Raw genomic sequence first — 17502 nt, forward strand, 5'->3', positions numbered from 1 at the left:
CCTACGTCTACCTTTGACTCATTTCTCTCTGCCTCCTTCTTTCCACTCCTCTCTTTTGACCTCACCCTCTCACCATCCCCCCTACTCACAAGGCAGGCAATACGCTTGACCTCATCTTTACTAGATGCTGTTCTTCTACTAATCTCACTGCAACTCCCCTCCATGTCTCCGACCACTACTTTGTATCCTTTTCTCTCTCGCTCTCCTCCAACACTACTCACTCTGCCCCTACTCAGATGGTAATGCGCCGTCGCAACCTTCGCTCTCTCTCCCGCTCCTCTCTCCTCTTCCATCCTATCATCTCTTCCCTCTGCTCAATCCTTCTCCCTCCAATCTCCTGATTCTGCCTCCTCAACCCTCCTCTCCTCCCTTTCTGCATCCTTTGACTCTCTATGTCCCCTATTCTCCCGGCCGGCTCGGTCCTCCCCTCCAGCTCCGTGGCTTGATGACTCATTGTGACCTCACAGAACAGGGCTCCGGGCAGCCGAGCGGAAATTGAGGAAAACTAGACTCCCTGCGGACCTGGCATCTTTTCACTCCCTCCTCTCTACATTTTCTTCATCTGTTTCTGCTGCTAAGGCCACTTTCTACCACTCTAAATTCCAAGCATCTGCCTCTAACCCTAGGAAGATCTTTGCCACCTTCTCCTCCCTGCTGAACCTCCTCCCCTCCCCCCTCCTCCCTCTCTGTGGATGACTTCGTCAACCATTTTGAAAAGGAAGGTTGACGACATCCGATCCTCGTTTGTTAAGTCAAATGACACTGCTGGTCCTGCTCACACTGCCCTACCCTATGCTTTGACTTCTTTCTCCCCTCTCTCTCTAGATAAAATCTTGCGACTTGTGACGGCCGGCCGCCCAACAACCTGCCCGCTTGACCCTATCCCCTCCTCTCTTCTCCAGACCATCTCCGGTGACCTTCTCCCTTACCTCACCTCGCTGATCAACTCATCCTTGACCGCTGGCTATGTCCCTTCCGTCTTCAAGAGAGTGAGAGTTGCACCCCTTCTCAAAAAAACAACACTCGATCCCTCTGATGTCAACAACTACAGACCAGTATCCCTTCTTTCTTTTCTCTCCAAAACTATTGAGCGTGCCGTCTTTAGCCAACTCTCTTGCTATCTCTCTCAGAATTACCTTCTTGATTCAAACCAGTCAGGTTTCAAGACTGGTCATTCAACTGAGACTGCTCTTTGTGTCACGGAGGCTCTCCGCACTGCTAAAGCTAACTCTCTCTCCTCTGCTCTTGTCCTTCTAGACCTGTCTGCTGCCTTTGATACTGTGAACCATCAGATCCTCCTCTCCACCCTCTCCGAGCTGGGCATCTCCGGCGTGGCTCACTCTTGGATCGCGTCCTACCTGACCGGTCGCTCCTACCAAGTGGCGTGGCGAGAAGCTGTCTCCGCACCACGTGCTCTCACCACTGGTGTCCCCCAGGGCTCAGTTCTAGGCCCTCTCCTATTCTCGCTATACACCAAGTCACTTGGCTCTGTCATATCCTCACATGGCCTCTCCTATCATTGCTACGCAGACGACACACAACTAATCTTCTCCTTTCCCCCTTCTGATAACCAGGTGGCGAATCGCATCTCTGCATGTCTGGCAGACATATCAGTATGGATGACGGATCACCACCTCAAGCTGAACCTCGGCAAGACGGAGCTGCTCTTCCTCCCGGGGAAGGACTGCCCATTCCATGATCTCGCCATCACGGTTGACAACTCCGTTGTGTCCTCCTCCCAGAGTGCGAAGAGCCTTGGCGTGACCCTGGACAACACCCTGTCGTTCTCTGCTAACATCAAGGCGGTGACCCGATCCTGTAGGTTCATGCTCTACAACATTCGGAGAGTACGACCCTGCCTTACACAGGAAGCGGCACAGGTCCTAATCCAGGCACTTGTCATCTCCCGTCTGGATTACTGCAACTTGCTGTTGGCTGGGCTCCCTGCCTGTGCCATTAAACCCCTACAACTCATCCAGAATGCCGCAGCCCGTCTGGTGTTCAACCTTCCCAAGTTCTCTCACGTCACCCCGCTCCTCCGCACACTACACTGGCTTCCAGTTGAAGCTCGCATCTGCTACAAGACCATGGTGCTTGCCTACGGAGCTGTGAGGGGAACGGCACATCCGTACCTTCAGGCTCTGATCAGTCCCTACACCCAAACGAGGGCATTGCGTTCATCCACCTCTGGCCTGCTGGCTCCCCTACCTCTGCTGAAGCACAGTTCCCGCTCAGCCCAGTCAAAACTGTTCGCTGCTCTGGCACCCCAATGGTGGAACAAGCTCCCTCACGACGCCAGGACAGCGGAGTCACTCACCACCTTCCGGAGACATTTGAAACCCCACCTCTTTAAGGAACACCTGGGATAGGATAAAGTAATCCTTCTAACCCCACCCCTTACCCCACCCCACCAAAAAAAAAAAAAAAAAATGGTTAAGTGGTTATATATATTAAAGTGGTTATCCCACTGGCTATAGGGTGAATGCACTAATTTGTAAGTCGCTCTGGATAAGAGCGTCATCTAAATGACGTAAATGTAAATGTAAAGCAGTCACCAGAGAGAAGACCTCTGCCAGAGAGAGAGCAGCAACTAGAGAGAACAGCCACCAGAGAGAAGACCTCTGCCAGAGAGAGAGCAGCCACATGAGAGAACAGCCACCAGAGAGAAGACCTCTGCCAGAGAGAGAGCAGCCACTAGAGAGAACAGCCACTAGAGAGAACAGACATTTACATTTACATTTACGTCATTTAGCAGACGCTCTTATCCAGAGCGACTTACAAATGGGTGCATTCAACTTATGATAGCCAGTGGGATCACCACTTTACAATGTATTTATTTTGGGTGGGGGGGTGGGGGGGGTTAAGGGGGGGTAGAAGGATTACTTTATCCTATCCCAGGTATTCCTTAAAGAGGTGAGGTTTCAAGTGTCTCTGGAAGGTGGTGAGTGACTCCGCTGTCCTGGCGTCGTGAGGAGCTTGTTCCACCATTGGGGTGCCAGAGCAGCGAACAGTTTTGACTGGGCTGAGCGGGAACTGTGCTTCAGCAGAGGAAGGGGGGCCAGCAGGCCAGAGGTGGCCTGCCAGCAGGCCAGAGGTGGCCACTAGAGAGAACACCTCTGCCAGAGGTGTTCTGTGTGTGTGTGTGTGTGTGTGTGTGTGTGTGTAAGGGACGGTTGTGGTTGAGGAAAACAGTGAATGTATTTGCATAGATTTTATTTTAATAAATACAAATTTGACTTGAGGCAGACAGACAGACAGATACCAGATGATTTTCCCTGATGTCTTGAGATCCCTGAACGTAATGGGAACAAATCACACATTAATACATCAAACACTCCGCATGTTCACAATGTATACAATAGTATTAAAAGATGAGAAATTAAATAATATAAAAGTAGTATTAGAAACGTTATAATGTCAAAGTTGAAAAAGAGCTCCACCATGTGCCGGTTTAAATATATTGGTCCAACTGTTGTAGTGATGGGGTTGTAATTATAGTGAGATAAGGTCCACTATATACTGTAGGTCAGTAAATCAAATGTTTGACCTATTGCCTCACCGGTTACAATTGAGCTGAGTGCCGGGAAGAGGTGGTGGGAAAGGGGTCAGCAGCCACCTCCTCTGGGGGTACCCCTTGTCAACAACATTGCACTCAAACAGCATGTTGAGGCACCTCTCACTGAGCACTCTGGAGTCATGTGTAGATCCAACATCATCATCATCATCATCATCATCATCATCATCATCAGTACTTTCTGAAGGCACTGTATATTTATATTCCAGACTCTGACATTTCTCGTTCAGATATTTTTTTCCTTTTGTGCGTATTGTTTAGTATAGTTTTCTAGGTAGTATTACTGCTCTGTTGGAGTATTACTGCTCTGTTGGAGTATTACTGCTCTGTTGGAGTATTACTGCACTGTTGGAGTATTACTGCACTGTTGGAGTATTACTGCACTGTTGGAGTATTACTGCACTGTTGGAGTATTACTGCACTGTTGGAGTATTACTGCACTGTGGGAGTATTACTGCACTGTTGGAGTATTACTGCACTGTGGGAGTATTACTGCAATGTTGGAGTATTACTACACTGTTGGAGTATTACTGCACTGTTGGAGTATTACTGCACTGTGGGAGTATTACTGCACTGTGGGAGTATTACTGCACTCTTGGAGTATTACTGCACTCTTGGAGTATTACTGCACTCTTGGAGTATTACTGCACTCTTGGAGTATTACTGCACTCTTGGAGTATTACTGCACTCTTGGAGTATTACTGCACTCTTGGAGTATTACTGCACTCTTGGAGTATTACTGTACTGTTGGAGTATTACTGCACTGTTGGAGTATTACTGCACTGTTGGAGTATTACTGCACTGTTGGAGTATTACTGCACTGTTGGAGTATTACTGCACTGTTGGAGTATTACTGCACTGTTGGAGTATTACTGTACTGTTGGAGTATTACTGCACTGTTGGAGTATTACTGCACTGTTGGAGTATTACTGCACTGTTGGAGTATTACTGCACTGTGGGAGTATTACTGCACTGTTGGAGTATTACTGCACTGTTGGAGTATTACTGCACTGTGGGAGTATTACTGTACTGTTGGAGTATTACTGCACTGTGGGAGTATTACTGCACTGTTGGAGTATTACTGCACTGTTGGAGTATTACTGCACTGTGGGAGTATTACTGCACCGTTGGAGTATTACTGCACCGTTGGAGTATTACTGCACCGTTGGAGTATTACTGCACTGTTGGAGTATTACTGCTCTGTGGGAGTATTACTGCACTGTTGGAGTATTACTGCACTGTTGGAGTATTACTGCACTGTTGGAGTATTACTGCACTGTTGGAGTATTACTGTACCGTTGGAGTATTACTGTACTGTTGGAGTATTACTGTACTGTTGGAGTATTACTGCACTGTTGGAGTATTACTGCACTGTTGGAGTATTACTGCACTGTTGGAGTATTACTGCACTGTGGGAGTATTACTGCACTGTGGGAGTATTACTGCACTGTTGGAGTATTACTGCACTGTTGGAGTATTACTGTACTGTTGGAGTATTACTGCACTGTTGGAGTATTACTGCACTGTTGGAGTTTTACTGCACTGTTGGAGTATTACTGCACTGTTGGAGTATTACTGCACCGTTGGAGTATTACTGCACCGTTGGAGTATTACTGCACTGTTGGAGTATTACTGCACTGTTGGAGTATTACTGCACTGTTGGAGTATTACTGCACTGTGGGAGTATTACTGCACTGTTGGAGTATTACTGTACTGTTGGAGTATTACTGTACTGTGGGAGTATTACTGTACTGTTGGAGTATTACTGCACTGTGGGAGTATTACTGCACTGTTGGAGTATTACTGTACTGTTGGAGTATTACTGCACTGTTGGAGTATTACTGTACTGTTGGAGTATTACTGCACTGTTGGAGTATTACTGCACTGTTGGAGTATTACTGCACTGTGGGAGTATTACTGCACTGTTGGAGTATTACTGCACTGTTGGAGTATTACTGCACTGTGGGAGTATTACTGCACTGTTGGAGTATTACTGCACTGTTGGAGTATTACTGTACTGTTGGAGTATTACTGCACTGTGGGAGTATTACTGCACTGTTGGAGTATTACTGCGCTGTTGGAGTATTACTGCGCTGTTGGAGTATTACTTCACTGTCGGAGATAGAAACACAAGCATTAGATATTACTTCACTGTCGGAGCTAGAAACACAAGCATTAGATATTATTTCACTGTCGGAGCTAGAAACACAAGCATTAGATATTACTTCACTGTCGGAGCTAGAAACACAAGCATTAGATATTACTTCACTGTTGGAGCTAGAAACACAAGCATTAGATATTACCAATATCTTAACCATTAGACCAAGACGAAATTCCCTGTTCCCAAGGTGACAGTGATTTTGAAGTTGCAGACGGGGCTGGACGCGTTCACCTCAGCTACATTCAGTGTGTGTCTGTTCATTGTGTGTGTGTGTGTGTGTGTGTGTGTGTGTGTGTGTGTGTATTCAGTGTGTGTGTGTGTGTCTGTTCAGAGTGTGTGTGTGTGTGTGTGTGTGTGTGTGTGTGTCTGTTCAGAGTGTGTGTGTGTGTGTGTGTGTATATTCAGTGTGTGTGTGTGTGTCTGTTCAGAGTGTGTGTGTGTGTGTGTGTGTGTATTCAGTGTGTGTGTGTGTGTCTGTTCAGAGTGTGTGTGTGTGTGTGTGTGTGTCTGTTCAGAGTGTGTGTGTGTGTGTGTGTGTATATTCAGTGTGTGTGTGTGTGTCTGTTCAGAGTGTGTGTGTGTGTGTGTCTGTTCAGAGTGTGTGTGTGTGTGTGTGTGTGTATATTCAGTGTGTGTGTGTGTGTCTGTTCAGAGTGTGTGTGTGTGTGTGTGTTCAGAGTGTGTGTGTGTGTATATTCAGTGTGTGTGTGTGTCTGTTCAGAGTGTGTGTGTGTGTGTGTGTGTGTGTGTGTGTGTGTGTTCAGTGTGTGTGTGTGTCTGTTCAGAGTGTGTGTGTGTGTGTGTGTGTTCAGTGTGTGTGTGTGTGTGTCTGTTCAGTGTGTGTGTGTGTCTGTTCAGAGTGTGTGTGTGTGTTCAGTGTGTGTGTGTGTCTGTTCAGAGTGCGTGTGTGTGTGTGTTCAGTGTGTGTGTGTGTGTGTCTGTTCAGTGTGTGTGTGTGTCTGTTCAGAGTGTGTGTGTGTGTGTGTGTGTGTGTGTGTGTGTGTGTGTGTTCAGTGTATTCATTCCACCTCTGTAGTAATCCTGATCTTCCTGATGATAACCCAGTCATTCTGATTGGCTGTAACTCTTATCTTCAGACAGGAAGAGGCGTGGCCAGATCTCTTCTTGTGTATGTCCGTCATGTTCATCTTCCCTCCCTGCAGATCCCCCACGCTATAGAACTCCTGGCACGTTATCCCCAACCCAGTCTTCTCAGTTACCGGGTGGAGACCCAGCTCCACGGTCGCAGATGCCAACTGGTCACGACCCTCTGCTGACCCTGTCACCACGATAATGCCGGTAACCACAGCAGGCTGTTTGAAGGCGACGGTTAGGTGGTTCCCTGAAAAGGGACTCCGCCCCCAGAAGAATGTTCCAGTACCGGGAGACCAGGCCATGGCCGCCACATGGTCCTCATAGGCTAGACACACAGACACAGAGATACATGTTAGATATCAAATCAAATCAAATGTTATTTGTCACAGGCACCAAATACAACCTTCCAGTGAAATGCTCTTTATATAGCCAGACCAGAGCCGCCACAGGGTCCTTATGGGGCCTTTCCACACTGCATTGTGTGTGTGTGTGTTTCTACCTGGTATGTCACTATAGACATCAGCAGGAGGGTTGGTGTAGAGGTCCGCCTCAAAGTCTTCGTCCTTCAGCTTGTTGAATGTCCCCAGGAACGAGGAGTATGAGCCCATGTGTTGAAACAGTGAGGGCGTGAAGCGGATCGCCTCACCCTGTGTCAAAAGCACCCGGAAGTGACTGAACAGGAAGTCGCAGGGCATTTCCTGGTAGAACAGGAAGAGGAAGCGTGAGAGGAGGGGGAGGTGTTCTGAGTGGTACAGCTTCCCGATGTAGCCCAGCGCTGAGAACTCCAACGTGGCCCAGGGTACTCCGCCCACCACTTCCTGTTGCTGGACACGCCCCCTGATGGCAGACAGGAAGTTCTGCGAGCAGGAGACGTCGTCCTCCAGCTGCAGGTAGAGCAGGCTCCGCCCAGCGCAGAACTGAAGCAGGAAGCTATAGTCAACGTTCTGTTTGGAGCGAAACGTCACACGGTCTGCGTTGTCATTATAGTTCCTTTTCAGGCCTAAAACATAGAAACAACTAGTTAACCATCTCACCAACTAACCGACTGTCCAGCTAACCGACTGACCAGCTAACCAACTGACCTGTTACTAGTGGGTAGTACTGCTATTGTACCTGTTAATGGTGGGTAGTACTGCTTGGGGGCATGTACCACCAATAGCTGCTCTGCCTCCAGCTGGGAGGGGAAGGTAGCTGTAATCTCCCCCAGCGTGGTCTCTCTCCATTGGGCATCGAAGTCTGCCAGCAGTACCACCACCACCATGGAGCTCAGCTCTGCCGGGGAGGAGCGGGAGAAGATGGAGGACAAGGTGGAGATCAGATAGGTGCCTTTAGGACGACTCACGGAGCACAGCCCAATGGTCAGGTACTCTGGAGAGAGAGAGAGAGAGAACAGCCTGATGGTTAGGTACTCTGGAGAGAGAGAGAGAGAACAGCCTGATGGTTAGGTACTCTGGAGAGAGAGAGAGAGAACAGCCTGATGGTTAGGTATTCTGGAGAGAGAGAGAACAGCCTGATGGTTAGGTACTCTGGAGACAGAGAGAACAGCCTGATGGTTAGGTACTCTGGAGAGAGAGAGAGAACAGCCTGATGGTTAGGTATTCTGGAGAGAGAGAGAGAACAGCCTGATGGTCAGGTACTCTGGAGAGAGAGAGAACAGCCTGATGGTTAGGTACTCTGGAGAGAGAGAGAGAGAACAGCCTGATGGTTAGGTACTCTGGAGACAGAGAGAACAGCCTGATGGTTAGGTACTCTGGAGAGAGAGAGAGAACAGCCTGATGGTTAGGTATTCTGGAGAGAGAGAGAGAACAGCCTGATGGTCAGGTACTCTGGAGAGAGAGAGAACAGCCTGATGGTTAGGTATTCTGGAGAGAGAGAGAGAGAACAGCCTGATGGTTAGGTACTCTGGAGAGAGAGAGAACAGCCTGATGGTTAGGTACTCTGGAGAGAGAGAGAGAGAACAGCCTGATGGTTAGGTACTCTGGAGAGAGAGAGAGAACAGCCTGATGGTTAGGTACTCTGGAGAGAGAGAGAGAACAGCCTGATGGTCAGGTACTCTGGAGAGAGAGAGAACAGCCTGATGGTTAGGTATTCTGGAGAGAGAGAGAACAGCCTGATGGTTAGGTACTCTGGAGAGAGAGAGAACAGCCTGATGGTTAGGTACTCTGGAGAGAGAGAGAGAGAACAGCCTGATGGTTAGGTACTCTGGAGAGAGAGAGAACAGCCTGATGGTTAGGTACTCTGGAGAGAGAGAGAGAGAACAGCCTGATGGTTAGGTACTCTGGAGAGAGAGAGAGAACAGCCTGATGGTTAGGTACTCTGGAGAGAGAGAGAACAGCCTGATGGTTAGGTACTCTGGAGAGAGAGAGAGAGAACAGCCTGATGGTTAGGTATTCTGGAGAGAGAGAGAGAGAACAGCCTGATGGTTAGGTATTCTGGAGACAGAGAGAGGAGACAGCATTCCCTCCCCCATATGCCCCCCTAGGCACAACTACGACAACATAACCAACAAAAACAGGTCACAACTCCTACAGCTCTGTCGCACTCTGGGTATGTACATAGTCAATGGTAGGCTTCGAGGGGACTCCTATGGTAGGTACACCTATAGCTCATCTCTTGGCAGTAGTACTGTAGACTACTTTATCACTGACCTCAACCCAGAGTCTCTCAGAGCGTTCACAATCAGCCCACTGACACCCCTATCAGATCACAGCAAAATCACAGTCTACTTGAACAGAGCAATACTGAATCATGAGGCATCAAAGCCAAAGGAACTGAATAATATTAAGACATGCTATAGATGGAAGGAAAGTAGTGTCGAAACCTACCAAAAAAACAATTAGGCAACAACAAATTCAATCCCTTTTAGACAACTTCCTGGACAAAACGTTCCACTGTAATAGTGAAGGTGTAAACTTGGCAGTAGAAAACCTAAACAGTATATTTGACCTCTCAGCTTCCCTATCAAATCTAAAAATCTCTAACAGAATACCGAAAAGTAACAACAGTGACAAATGGTTTGATGAAGAATGCAAAAACCTAAGAAAGAAATTGAGAAACCTATCCAACCAAAAACACAGACACCCAAAAAACCTGAGCCTACGCCTTCACTATGGTGAATCACTAAAACAATACAGAAATACACTACGGAAAAAGAAGGAACAGCACGTCAGAAATCAGCTCAAAGTAATTGAAGAATCCATAGACTAACCACTTCTGGGAAAATTGGAAAACACTAAACAAACAACAAAGAGCTATCTATCCAAAATAGAGATGTATGGATAAACCACTTCTCCAATCTTTTTGGCCCTATAACAAAGAACAAACAGCAAAAACATATACATGATCAAATACAAATCTTAGAATCAACTATTAAAGACTACCAGAACCCACTGGATTCTCCAATTACATTGAATGAACTACAGGACAAAATACAAACCCTCCAACCCAAAAAGGCCTGTGGTGTTGATGGTATCCTCAATGAAATGATCAAATATACAGACCACAAATTCCGATTGGCTATACTTAAACTCTTTAACATCATCCTTAGCTCTGGCATCTTCCCCAATATTTGGAACCAAGGATGGATCACCCCAATCCACAAAAGTTGGGGTTCGGGGAAAAACATACGACATTATAAAATCCATGTACACAAACAACAAGTGTGAGGTTAAAATTGGCAAAAAACACACTCATTTCTTTCCACAGGACCGTGGGGTGAGACAGGGATGCAGTTTAAGCCCCACCCTCTTCAACATATATATATATCAACGAATTGGTGAGGGCACTAGAACAGTCTGCAGCACCCGGCCTCTGAAGTGAAATGTCTACTGTTTGCTGATGATCTGGTGCTTCGGTCACCAACCAAGGAGGGCCTACAGCAGCACCTAGATCTTCTGCACAGATTCTGTCAGACCTGGGCCCTGACAGTAAATCTCAGTAAGACAAAAATAATGGTGTTCCAAAAAAGGTCCAGTTGCCAGGACCACAAATACAAATTCCATCTAGACACCGTTGCCCTAGAGCACACAAAAAACTATACATACCTCGGCCTAAACATCAGCGCCACAGGTAACTTCCACAAAGCTGTGAACGATCTGAGAGACAAGGCAAGAAGGGCCTTCTACGCCATCAAAAGGAACATAAAATTCGACATACCAATTAGGATCTGGCTAAAAATACTTGAATCAGTTATAGAACCCATTGCCCTTTATGGTTGTGAGGTCTGGGGTCCGCTCACCAACCAAGAATTCACAAAACTGGGACAAACACCAAATTGAGACTCTGCATGCAGAATTCTGCAAAAATGTCCTTAGTGTACAACGTAAAACACTAAATAATGCATGCAGAGCAGAATTAGGCTGATACCCGCTAATGATCAAAATCCAGAAAAGAGACGTTAAATTCCCAAACCTTCCATAACAAAGCCATCACCTACAGAGAGATGAACTTGGAGAAGAGTCCCCTAAGCAAGCTGGTCCTGGAGCTCTGTTCACAAACACAAACAGACCCCACAGAGCCCCAGGACAACAACACAATTAGACCCAACCAAATCATGAGAAAACAAAAAATAGAATTACTTGACAAATTGGAAAGAGTTAACAAAAAAACAGCACAAACTAGAATGCTATTTGTCCCTAAACAGAGAGTACACAGTGGAAGAATACCTGACCACTGTGACTGACCCAAAATTAAGGAACGCTTTGACTATGTACAGACTCGGTGAGCATAGCCTTGCTATTGAGAAAGGCCGCTGTAGGCAGACCTGGCTCTCAAGAGAAGACATGCTATGTGCACACTGCCCACAAAATGAGGTGGAAACTGAGCTGCACTTCCTAACCTCCTGCCAAGAGACACATATGTCCCTCAGATTACAGAGATCCACAAAGAATTCAAAAACAAACCCAATTTTGATAAACTCCCTTATCTACTGTGTGAAAAACCACAGTGTGCCATCACAGCAGCAAGATTGGTGACCTGTTGCCTCAAGAAAATGGCAACCAGTGAAGAACAAACACCATTGTAAATACAACCCATATTTATGTTTATTTATTTTCCCATTTGTACTTTAACTATTTGCACATCGTTACAACACTGTATATAGACATAATATGAAATTTGAAATGTCTTTATTATTTTGAAACTTCTGAGTGTAATGTTTACTGTTAATATTTATTGTTTATTTCAATTGCTTTGGCAAAGTTAACATACGTTTCCCATGCCAATAAAGCCCTTAAATTGAATTGAGAGAACAGCCTGATAGTCAGCTCTGAGAGAGAGAGAAGCCTGACAGTCAGGTACGAGAGAGAGAAAGAGAGAGAGAGGAGAGGAGAGAGAGAGAGCGAGAGAGACGGGACAGTAGTTATAGTCATGTTGTACCTCGTTTCCCTCCTCCAGGGAACAGTAGTTATAGTCATGTTGTACCCCGTTTCCCTCCTCCAGGGAACAGTAGTTATAGTCATGTTGTACCTCGTTTCCCTCCTCCAGGGAACAGTAGTTATAGTCATGTTGTACCTCGTTTCCCTCCTCCAGGGAACAGTAGTTATAGTCATGTTGTACCTCGTTTCCCTCCTCCAGGGAACAGTAGTTATAGTCATGTTGTACCTCGTTTCCCTCCTCCAGGGAACAGTAGTTATAGTCATGTTGTACCTCGTTTCCCTCCTCCAGGGAACAGTAGTTATAGTCATGTTGTACCTCGTTTCCCTCCTCCAGGGAACAGTAGTTATAGTCATGTTGTACCCCGTTTCCCTCCTCCAGGGAACAGTAGTTATAGTCATGTTGTACCTCGTTTCCCTCCTCCAGGGAACAGTAGTTATAGTCATGTTGTACCCCGTTTCCCTCCTCCAGGGAACAGTAGTTATAGTCATGTTGTACCCCGTTTCCCTCCTCCAGGGAACAGTAGTTATAGTCATGTTGTACCCCGTTTCCCTCCTCCAGGGAACAGTAGTTATAGTCATGTTGTACCCCGTTTCCCTCCTCCAGGGAACAGTAGTTATAGTCATGTTGTACCCCGTTTCCCTCCTCCAGGGAACAGTAGTTATAGTCATGTTGTACCCCGTTTCCCTCCTCCAGGGAACAGTAGTTATAGTCATGTTGTACCTCGTTTCCCTCCTCCAGGGAACAGTAGTTATAGTCATGTTGTACCCCGTTTCCCTCCTCCAGGGAACAGTAGTTATAGTCATGTTGTACCCCGTTTCCCTCCTCCAGGGAACAGTAGTTATAGTCATGTTGTACCCCGTTTCCCTCCTCCAGGGAACAGTAGTTATAGTCATGTTGTACCCCGTTTCCCTCCTCCAGGGAACAGTAGTTATAGTCATGTTGTACCCCGTTTCCCTCCTCCAGGGAACAGTAGTTATAGTCATGTTGTACCTCGTTTCCCTCCTCCAGAGAACAGTAGTTATAGTCATGTTGTACCCCGTTTCCCTCCTCCAGGGAACAGTAGTTATAGTCATGTTGTACCTCGTTTCCCTCCTCCAGGGAACAGTAGTTATAGTCATGTTGTACCCCGTTTCCCTCCTCCAGGGAACAGTAGTTATAGTCATGTTGTACCCCGTTTCCCTCCTCCAGGGAACAGTAGTTATAGTCATAACGTTACATTAGTGTGTGTTAGAGGAGCGATATCAAACATCAAATATATGGAAATTGCATGTTTGACTCCGTTCCATTGATTCCATTCCAATGAGCCCGTCCTCCTATAGCTCCTCCCACCAGCCTCCACTGGTGTGTGTGTACTACTTAGTGCAGCCTGAGGTTGTCTGAAGAGATGGTACAGAGATGACTGTCTGGTAGAGTTGACTGGTAGACTGTTCAAAAATCACTTTAAATATACACTAACTCTGTTCAGTAGGAGGTGTGTGTGTGTGTGTGTGTGTGTGTGTGTGTCTGTGTGTTTACTCTGTTCAGTAGGAGGTGTGTGTGTGTGTTGAGACTTCTAGCTCACTCAGGAAAAGAAAAAAGAGAAAAAAAACAATAATATATATATATATATAAAAGAGAAGCAAATGGGTCTGATGTGTTCAATCAAAGTTTCTTAGATGCTCGGATATGTTACGTTATGTGCGCATGCGCAGCTTCACTAGAGACTTAAATTATGGCACCTGGTAATCATTTCACGGCAGACAATCATCAGGAGCACACAGCCCGTTGGTATGTAACTGCGAACTACTCACAGTCTAGCATTAATGTTTAAGTCACTTATATGTTTGAGCACTGAACGTTTACCTCACTGTGTCGGTGTTAGTTGGCCGAGAGTAACCTGTAGCTCAGCGACCCAGATGCTGTATAGCATTAGGCTATCATTATCAGCCATTTGCGTTGTGCTGATTGTTCGGAGCACTCTGCTGGTTTCTGGTGGCGGTGGTGATAGCGGTGGTTTGGTTCGGTGATCCATGGTGGAGCGCCGCGTTGTGTTGCGTTTGTGCGTATGTGGGTCCTTTGTACGAGGCATGTGGTGGCATGGGTTCTGTGTCCTGTGGCAGCGTCCGTGGCAACGGCGGAGTCGCTGTGCGCATGCTCCTCTGGCGCTAGGCATTCTGGGTGATGTAGTCAATGTTGTTTTAAGCCAGATTTACCACATTTTTGATGGTGTTGTAGGCTTATTTGATTTTCATTATTTACATTATTATTATATTATATTATTTGAATAATATTTACATTATATATTTGAATAATATATTGTCATTATTTGTTTGTTGTAATTCAGGTTTATGACCTATGGTCATTTGATTTAAAATAAAATTAAGGACAAAACACGAGTCATGACATTGTGTGCTTCCTGGTGAGCCTTTTTGGAGGGCTAAATAACGGAAAATCCGAACAGTGTGTGTGTGTGTTTACTCTGTTTAGTTGGAGGGGTGTGTGTGTGTGTGTGTGTGTGTGTGTGTGTGTTTACTCTGTTTAGTTGGGTGTGTGTGTGTGTGTGTATTTACTCTGTTTAGTTGGAGGTGTGTGTGTGTGTGTGTGTTTAGTTGGGTGTGTGTGTGTATTTACTCTGTTTAGTTGGAGGTGTGTGTGTGTCTGTGTGTGTATTTACTCTGTTTAGTTGGAGGTGTGTGTGTGTGTGTGTATTTACTCTGTTTAGTTGGTGTGTGTGTGTGTGTATTTACTCTGTTTAGTTGGAGGTGTGTGTGTGTGTGTGTGTGTGTGTGTGTGTATTTACTCTGTTTAGTTGGAGGTGTGTGTGTGTGTGTGTGTGTATTTACTCTGTTTAGTTGGAGGTGTGTGTGTGTGTGTGTGTGTGTGTATTTACTCTGTTTAGTTGGAGGTGTGTGTGTGTGTGTGTGTGTGTGTATTTACTCTGTTTAGTTGGAGGTGTGTGTGTGTGTGTGTGTGTGTGTATTTACTCTGTTTAGTTGGAGGTGTGTGTGTGTGTGTATTTACTCTGTTTAGTTGGAGGTGTGTGTGTGTGTGTGTGTGTGTGTGTGTGTATTTACTCTGTTTAGTTGGAGGTGTGTGTGTGTGTGTGTGTGTATTTACTCTGTTTAGTTGGAGGTGTGTGTGTGTGTATTTACTCTGTTTAGTTGGAGGTGTGTGTGTGTGTATTTACTCTGTTTAGTTGGAGGTGTGTGTGTGTGTGTGTGTGTATTTACTCTGTTTAGTTGGAGGTGTGTGTGTGTGTGTGTGTATTTACTCTGTTTAGTTGGAGGTGTGTGTGTGTGTATTTACTCTGTTTAGTTGGAGGTGTGTGTGTGTGTGTATTTACTCTGTTTAGTTGGAGGTGTGTGTGTGTGTGTATTTACTCTGTTTAGTTGGAGGTGTGTGTGTGTGTGTGTGTGTGTATTTACTCTGTTTAGTTGGAGGTGTGTGTGTGTGTGTATTTACTCTGTTTAGTTGGAGGTGTGTGTGTGTGTATTTACTCTGTTTAGTTGGAGGTGTGTGTGTGTGTGTATTTACTCTGTTTAGTTGGAGGTGTGTGTGTGTGTGTGTATTTACTCTGTTTAGTTGGGTGTGTGTGTGTGTGTGTATTTACTCTGTTTAGTTGGAGGTGTGTGTGTGTGTGTATTTACTCTGTTTAGTTGGAGGTGTGTGTGTGTGTGTGTGTGTGTTTACTCTGTTTAGTTGGAGGTGTGTGTGTGTGTGTGTGTGTATTTACTCTGTTTAGTTGGAGGTGTGTGTGTGTGTGTGTGTGTGTATTTACTCTGTTTAGTTGGAGGTGTGTGTATTTACTCTGTTTAGTTGGAGGTGTGTGTGTGTGTGTGTGTGTGTATTTACTCTGTTTAGTTGGAGGTGTGTGTGTGTGTGTGTGTGTGTGTGTGTGTATTTACTCTGTTTAGTTGGAGGTGTGTGTGTGTGTATTTACTCTGTTTAGTTGGAGGTGTGTGTGTGTGTATTTACTCTGTTTAGTTGGAGGTGTGTGTGTGTGTGTGTGTGTGTGTGTGTGTGTGTGTATTTACTCTGTTTAGTTGGAGGTGTGTGTGTGTGTGTGTGTATTTACTCTGTTTAGTTGGAGGTGTGTGTGTGTGTGTGTGTGTATTTACTCTGTTTAGTTGGAGGTGTGTGTGTGTGTATTTACTCTGTTTAGTTGGAGGTGTGTGTGTGTGTGTATTTACTCTGTTTAGTTGGAGGTGTGTGTGTGTGTGTGTGTGTGTGTGTGTGTGTGTGTGTATTTACTCTGTTTAGTTGGAGGTGTGTGTGTGTGTGTGTGTATTTACTCTGTTTAGTTGGAGGTGTTCCTGCCAGTAGTTGATAGGAGACGTTCAGTGGCAGGTACCCTCCCTTGTCTACCCACAATGCACTGCTGGAGACAGTCCGGCCCTGCCACACCTGCTCCCCCTGAAACACACACACACACGAGAGTTTCTGAGTTAAATGTGAAAGAGACATAATGCACGGAGCAGCCAGAATAGCAACACAATTCCTTTCTGTAGTGGGTGTTAGCTAAGACCATGTGTGACAGGGCAGTCAGGTTCAGCAGCATTCAGCCTGGTTTCCCTGTAGGTCTTGGCTTTGAGCCATCACTAAGTCAACTCAGCTTGCCCTGCCATAAACTAGTTGTATTATTATATATACAGAACCTTGAGTTAAGGTCTCTGTATTAACTGTGCTATACAAACACAGTTTTTTTTATAATACTATTATCCCCCAGCCCTAGTCTGAACACAGACACAAACACGCCCAGCAGCAGACACTGATTCAATCCATTTCAACCTGACCCTCAATGTTTACAGTGTCTTTGCAAATGACTGCCACTGCAAACATGTGAGTGTGAGAGTGTGTGTGTGAGTGTGAGAGTGTGTGTGTGAGAGAGTGTGTGAGAGTGTGTGTGTGTTAGGTGTGTGTGTGTGTGTGTGTGTTAGGTGTGTGTGTGTACTCACGGTGCTCCTGAACTCCAGCGGGAGCATGAGGTAAAGGATGGTGAGGAGGAGGAACACTGCTGCCATGGTGACACTCCGCTTACAGGACCACCGCATCGCCCCTACCACACAGGCTCCTTTGTTACTCAGTCAGCACATCAGTCAATTATTCAGTAGGTGTTTACAGACAGGTAGGAGAGAGACAGGTAGGCGAGAGAAAGACTGGCAGTCGACAGAAAGGCAGTAAGGAGACAGGCAGTAAAGAGACAGGGAGTAAAGAGACAGGGAGTAAAGAGACAGGCAGTAAGAACACAGGCAGTAAAGAGACAGGCAGTAAGGAGACAGGCAGTAAGGAGACAGGCAGTAAGGAGACAGGCAGTAAG

At 46.0% G+C, this 17502-nt stretch overlaps 1 protein-coding gene across 1 annotated transcript; it reads right to left on the reverse strand.

The window, feature by feature from the left end:
* Positions 1–6754: 6754 nt before the first annotated feature.
* Positions 6755–17236, reverse strand: LOC311149721 (alpha-1,3-mannosyl-glycoprotein 4-beta-N-acetylglucosaminyltransferase C-like; the record flags this gene model as incomplete). Its single annotated transcript, XM_084186931.1, has 5 exons — positions 6755–7155; positions 7330–7830; positions 7944–8198; positions 16478–16598; positions 17141–17236. The coding sequence occupies 5 exons, from the start codon at positions 17234–17236 to the stop codon at positions 6755–6757; spliced, it is 1374 nt and encodes a 457-aa protein (XP_084043057.1).
* Positions 17237–17502: the final 266 nt, after the last annotated feature.

This window comes from Coregonus lavaretus (genome assembly GCF_964263955.1).
Source record: "Coregonus lavaretus genome assembly, chromosome: 22".
NCBI lineage: Eukaryota > Metazoa > Chordata > Actinopteri > Salmoniformes > Salmonidae > Coregonus > Coregonus lavaretus.